This window comes from Carex rostrata, chromosome 9 (assembly GCF_964058835.1).
Source record: "Carex rostrata chromosome 9, lpCarRost1.2, whole genome shotgun sequence".
Taxonomy (NCBI): Eukaryota; Viridiplantae; Streptophyta; class Magnoliopsida; order Poales; family Cyperaceae; genus Carex; species Carex rostrata.
This window is the reverse complement of record NC_135926.1, coordinates 12,930,516-12,937,154: the sequence shown is the minus strand read 5'-3', so window position 1 is coordinate 12,937,154 and position 6,639 is coordinate 12,930,516. Positions and strand designations below refer to the sequence as shown.

The following is a 6,639-nucleotide window of genomic DNA, read 5'->3' as shown; positions in this document are numbered from 1 at the left end:
GTCACTTCATTTTTCCATTATGCAAAAGGTTGTACAATTGTACGCTTTAAGGACATTACTCACATTTTGAAAAGAAAACACAATCCATTAATTAATTAATTAATTAATTAATTAACCTAATTATATTGTTATGGAGTAAACCCGCCCATGGATTTGGTTTAAAACTATGTTTTAAATAGCTAATTATAGTTGTGCTATAGTTACACTATCGTTTTTCAAATGTTAAACTATCTGAAAAAAAAATTATGCAAATAGGTATCTATATTAGATATTTAATCTAAAAATTAAAATTTTCTTTTCTTTTATTCCATTAGCCGGTGTTTAGAACTTTTTTATTTTAATTTATTATCAAATCAGTTGTCAGTCTCTCTCGCAATTTTTTTTTCTTTTATAGTGGAATTACTTGTCAATTTTTCGTTCTATTTATCTCTTTTAACAATAGACGAGTTGTCAGTTTTTTTCGTCATTTAATTTTTTGTTGTGATCTCATAAATTTTGATCATATTATCATATTTCATGGTTTTGTCTCCACATTTAACATATATTTATATTGATTAAGCCTATGGTAATATGCGTAATATAGATCAATCCATACTATGGATCTTTATTTCTATTTTTAAAGATCAAACAGTCGATTTGAACTGTTAAACATGATCTCAATATTAAAATCTACACGGAGATTTTTTTTATCATTTTTTAGAAAATTTTGTATATTTTTTATAGGTAGAATATCACTTGATCTAAAAATTCTGCATCATCCAAAAGTAGTGTTTTTCTACCTATTTAAAAAAATAGTAAAAAAAAAAATCTAAAAAAATGTAAAATTTAGCCTTCAATTATATATTTTCAGATAAATATCATGTTTAACAATTTATATTGTTTTTTTTTTAGGGTAAAATGGCAACGTGCCATTTTACGTTTTTTCATTGATAAGAAAATTATTTACAGGGTTTAACAATTTATATTGATTGTTTGAACTTTAAAAATAAGGATATGAATCTATAATATGGGTTGATCCGTAATATGCATATTTTCATATCCTCACTCATATATATTTGATATAACTGAATTGTAATGTAATTCATAAAGGAATCCAAAATTCTTATTTTTTGTGTTATTTTCAATGGATTATTGCATGTTAATCATGTGCTTATATTTATTCATATTTTTAGTGTCTCTAAAAGAAAGCTCTGTCCAAAATTTGATGAATTTTAAATTTATTTTACAAATTACCTCCTTTAAAAAAAATTGAATAGATATTTTTTTTGGAACGAGGCAATGAAAACAACTATAACAATAAATAAAAAAAGTAATGCTAACAATAATAAATAAATAAAGCAAAAGGAAAACATAAATAATTATGAAGTTGATTCACCTAACCAAAACATAAAAGAAAACAAAAATAACAGAACCAATTGCTCTTTGCTTTTAAGCAACTTAATTCCTCGTGTTATCCAAAAGCACTGACAACACTGAGTAAACCTAAAAGGTGGTTTGACTCCCTCCAGTTCATGTGTAATGGACCAGTCCAGTGGGGTTGGATGTTGATATTTATTCTCTGTAAACTTTAAAAATTAAATATAAGTACGACGGAAACATACATATTTCAAATATATCAAAATAAAAGAGGTGTTATTGGCAATACAATTAATTTGGTTATAAAAAAGTAATTGTTAAAATAAAAAAAAAATAAGATTTCAGATATATTCTCAATAAAATAAATAGATAGGTTATTTGACAATTAGATGATACAACTAAACTGTTAATATGGATAATCACATATGCACGACTAATCAGTTTTAAAATTATAATAAATGAAAAAGAGCTCTCAGGCGATTTCAAACGCCTCCTCTCCTCGATCCTCCAACACATCTCTACTTTCAATCCACTCCTCTGTCACTCCTTCTAGGTTTATCTTCCGACAAAGCGCCTCGTCTCTCTCTTGCCTCTATCTTGAGAGGAGAAGATAATGAGAGAGAGAGAGAGAGAGGGGAGGAACTGGAGCTGATCGAAACCGAGAGCGCGATATCATTGGAGTTTAGAGCATTGAGTCTCTATGCCATCTCGATCGGAGCGCGGATGAGTAGATCCAGTCGTCAGAGCGTGGCAGCGGTCAAAAAAAGGGATCCGGTCGTAGAGAGCAATAGGGAAAGGTAATAGGTTAATTATAAGCGTATATAAGGGAGATTATAGTTATTTATAGTAATTTGGAGGATTTTGTGAGAATAAAAGAATGGATTTAGATTTAGAGTCATACAATTCATTGTAAGTTCATTTTTTTTTTATTAATGAAATTGTTAGTGCAGTTAAAGCCACTAACTTTAAAAAAAATTACAATAAATTTTATATAAAAGCTATAAAAGTAAAATATATATAATTCTATTTTTATTTTTCTTCCTTTTAACAATTACTTCCATCAATTAATAAACTATATATATATTTATCCATATTTAGTAGATTAATTTATAAATCAAATTTAAATTTTAATCCTGCTAATTAACAAGCCTTATCTGCAAACAACATTATATCGCGTTGCCATCCAATACGAACTTGTAACATTACTAGTGCATGATTCACATTTCATCAATCACTGACATTATTAGCGGTTTGTTTAAGAATAATGTAAACTGGAAAAAACTATTTACACTTAATCAGAAGAAAGTCAATATTTTTCTAACAAAGCATTGTAATTTTCTATTAGCTTTGTAAAATTTGTCAATGACTGAATAATTAAGTTAAACAATATCTTTTTTGAAGGTGATTTTTTTAACCTATATATAATTAATAAATAAAAAGGTTTAGAGAGCTAGCATATATAAAATATAAGTATGGTAGGACGGTTTAACATAAGAATTTTTCAGATAATTAACTAAACTCATTACCTAGAAACTTAGAAATAAATTGATGAGTGCAAAATCTAGCTAATAACATGACCGAAATATATATTCCTCTTTTTAGTTGATCTCCAAAACCTGGAATGAACTGGAGAGGAGCTATTTTCTGTGCATAATATATAGCAGAAAAAGAGAAGAGAAAAGTTTGTATTGAAAAATGTCTGACTGACCCATGAAAATAAAATAAAATAAAATAAAATAAAAACAAAAGAGAGCAGAGAGCAGAGAGCAGTATATATCAGCCCACAGGAAAGGCAGAATGCATAGTTGGAATTGTTCCACGGTTTCTAAAACCCCCAACAACATGGTTTCTTCAACCCTCCACGCCCCGAATCTGAGGGTGGATCCGGATCCTGGTAAGATCCTCTAATCCTATACCCGTAAATCAAATTAACTACACAATATTCTTTTTGGGGCTTTGGCACTGCTAATGAGTTTCCCTTTTTTTTTTTATCCTAGCTCACTTACCAATAGTGTGCCGCCACGTAATCCTGTACTATTCATTCTCTCAAAATATTTTACCCATCAAATACAAAAATAATCCACACTAAAAAAACAACCAACTACTAGCAAACAAAAAATCTCTGACGAAAAAATAAATCATTTTCCTATCTTTGATCTGCTTTTAGCATTCCAAATTTAGAAACAAGTGCATAGAACTGTTCAAGTAATTTCAAAATTCCGGGTGCCTATTTAGATCCGATATTATTACGGGTTTTAGAAAGATCCATCAAATTCAATCCACAAACATCATTAAACAAATAAGAAAACAGAGAAAATATGTAGTCCCCCTTTTATATACCCGTTTCAGCACGCAAACCCACAGCGTTTCTTCTGGCAGGATGAACTAAACCTTAAAAAGAAGGGACTTTCATCTCTTGGAAGGAAGCCTCAAGAGATAACACACCAGCTGCTCAAACAAAAGGCCAAATGTGCTAGCCTGGTGCCCTCTGTTCTTGAAAAAAATTGTATTTCAAGAGCTAGCTTCTTTGTTTAATTTTACACAAAACTTGGATTCTTGATTTATGTTGGTCGAGGCAGATTGTACTTCTTCCGAGCAAGGCAACAGGAAGAATCGAAGAAGGAACAAGAAAAGCAATACTGGTATGATGCAAACTGTCGTTCAACAGCTGTTTGAGACATGCCAGGAAGTGTTCTCTGGTCCTGGAACTGGTACCGTACCATCTCCTGAAGATGTGTTGAGACTGAAATCTGTTCTAGGTATGCTCCAAACTTGTGATTTATTCATTTTTTTTACCATCTCTATTTTATTTATTCATTTTTTTGGGTGTTTCTGATAATTCCTTTGTGATGATCTGAAACAAATGCACATGATATGTTTCAGACTTAAGTATCTCTTTAGAAAAATGTAATGTATATTTTAATTTTTTTGTGAGTAAAAAAATAACTTCCTTCCACAAAAAATATATATAGTTATTACAATTTTCCCATTATCTCTTTAGAACCATATACATGAATGATAATTATTGCAGCTCAACTCGTGCTTATATATTAATTACCAATATGCATTTATATATGATAAAATATAATGTCATATTTTACCAGTTCACCAAGTTGCTCATACCATGATGGTATAGCTTCTGGATATATATCTTATATCCTAACAATTTATATATAAGCTACATACATAGGGAGATAATATATAATATGTGTGCCAAACAGCACTTTAGGTGGGGTGTTCTCCAGCCTCACTCGTTGGTACCAGGTTTCTTTTGGTTCTATGTATATATAATTATTTTATTGTCATAACTTCTAACCAACTTGCTTATGCTTTTGAACTGGTTTCTAGAGAAATTTTTTTCCCTTCTTTATAACAACTTCTATGCTTTTCTTCATATGACCTTAATTTCTAACTGGCTCTTCTTAGTTCCTTTTATTATTTTTATTCTTGGAAAGTTGATCCTTTTATCATATCTTTTTTTGTGTGCAGATACAGTAACAGCATCAGATGTAGGCCTAACTCCAAATATGCGATACTTTCGACATAATGACTATCAGAAGCCTCCAATCACATACCTGCATCTATATGAGTGCGATAATTTCTCGGTACCAAGTTATTAACAAACAATTTTATCTATATATGATGCCATGAAATTGAAAGTTGAAACTCTAAATGTGCACCACAGATATAATTTCTGAAATGCAAATCTCAGGGGGTATACATGTAGTAATACTAACTAGTATTATTGCACGTAACCATACTATTAAGTGCTTCCAATCACTAGTCTGGTAGACTGGTACTGAGTACATACATGGACCACATTGGTAAAGTACCCAACATTGCCTAGGCACAAACCAGTACCAGAAAGTACTTCTTGAATGCAATTAAATATAATATATCCTGTGTACGTACTAGTACATGCAAGCACTCATCTCTAATTTAATTTTTTTTGCTACAGATTGGTATATTCTGTTTGCCTCCTTCAGGCGTAATACCTCTGCACAATCACCCTGGCATGACAGTTTTCAGTAAACTCCTCTTCGGCTCAATGCACGTCAAGTCGTATGATTGGGTAGACACGCCGCATGGTCAGCATATATAACAGTTTTACCAACCTCATAAACAATAAAAAATCTATTAATAAATATCTTCTTCATTCTTAAATAAAAAGCTCACCTGGAAGAACTTTTCTGATTTTCTGTCCATTTCCTTTGGAAGGTTCCTTAACTTAATCCTCATTAGTTCTCATTATAGAAACAGTGTGGAAAGGGGGGTATTCTTTCGAAGAAATCAAGCTGAAATCTGTCACATAATTGAAAAAAATAATGAGCCTAACAATTTGCTGCACACACTAATTGGGTAAAAGGAGAAATTATGTCACTTTCAAATGGGTGCATAAACTTAATTAATAGCCTGAGCTCTTTTCAAAGATTAAAAAGGAATTTAGAAGAGGAAGTTAGTATAATTATGAAGGAAACACAAAGCTTGTCCAAAATGAAGAAATTTTATTTTTGTTGTGTGAAGTATAGGTAGACAAGTGGGCCCAACTTTAGCGATGGTCAAGTCTGATAAGGTAATTACAGCTCCCTGTGATACTACGGTTCTTTATCCAAATGACGGAGGAAACATGCATTGTTTTACGGCACATACCCAGTGTGCAGTGCTCGATGTGCTGGGCCCACCTTACTCTGATGAAGAAGGCCGACACTGCACTTACTACAACGACTTCTCATTGTCATCTTTCCCTGGTATGTACCCATTTTGTGTTAGCAACAATTTAAGGTCGACACTGCCTCTACCAAGATTCTTGAAATTTTTTTCGAAAAGACTTAATTGGCCAATTCACCCTTTCTGCTCATCCCCAGAAAGGTTAAAAGTAATACAACCAAAGTTATTTTTATCCAATACTATTGCCATTATTTATTTTTTGTTAATAGTATTATTATATTTGACTTGTGCAGGAGAGGCAATGATACAGGGGAATAACAACGGTTATGCTTGGTTGGAGGAGAGAGCTAAGCCTGATGATTTTATGGTAGTCGGTGCACCTTATAGGGGTCCAAGAATTGTTGGAAATTAATTTCTCGCGATATGAATATGTTATCTTGGAGAAGATGATGAAATTCCCCTGTTTAGATGTATAAAATATCATGAGGGAAATGAAGGGGTAAGAGAAGTAATATTGGCACAAGCTCTAACAAGATGGATGTCATGACTAGGAAATTAAACTTGATTTAATTTAGAAATTGTTGAATGGGAAGGAAATTAAAAATGTGATCAGTG

The 6,639-nt window shown here is 31.5% G+C and overlaps 1 protein-coding gene across 1 annotated transcript; it reads left to right on the top strand.

Annotated features, from left to right (window-relative positions):
• Window positions 1-3,629: 3,629 nt before the first annotated feature.
• LOC144559281 (plant cysteine oxidase 1-like) lies at window positions 3,630-6,639 on the top strand. Its single transcript, XM_078308301.1, has 5 exons — window positions 3,630-4,115; window positions 4,846-4,961; window positions 5,315-5,444; window positions 5,886-6,104; window positions 6,321-6,639. The coding sequence occupies exons 1-5, from the start codon at window positions 3,920-3,922 to the stop codon at window positions 6,434-6,436; spliced, it is 777 nt and encodes a 258-aa protein (XP_078164427.1). The 5' UTR covers window positions 3,630-3,919; the 3' UTR covers window positions 6,437-6,639.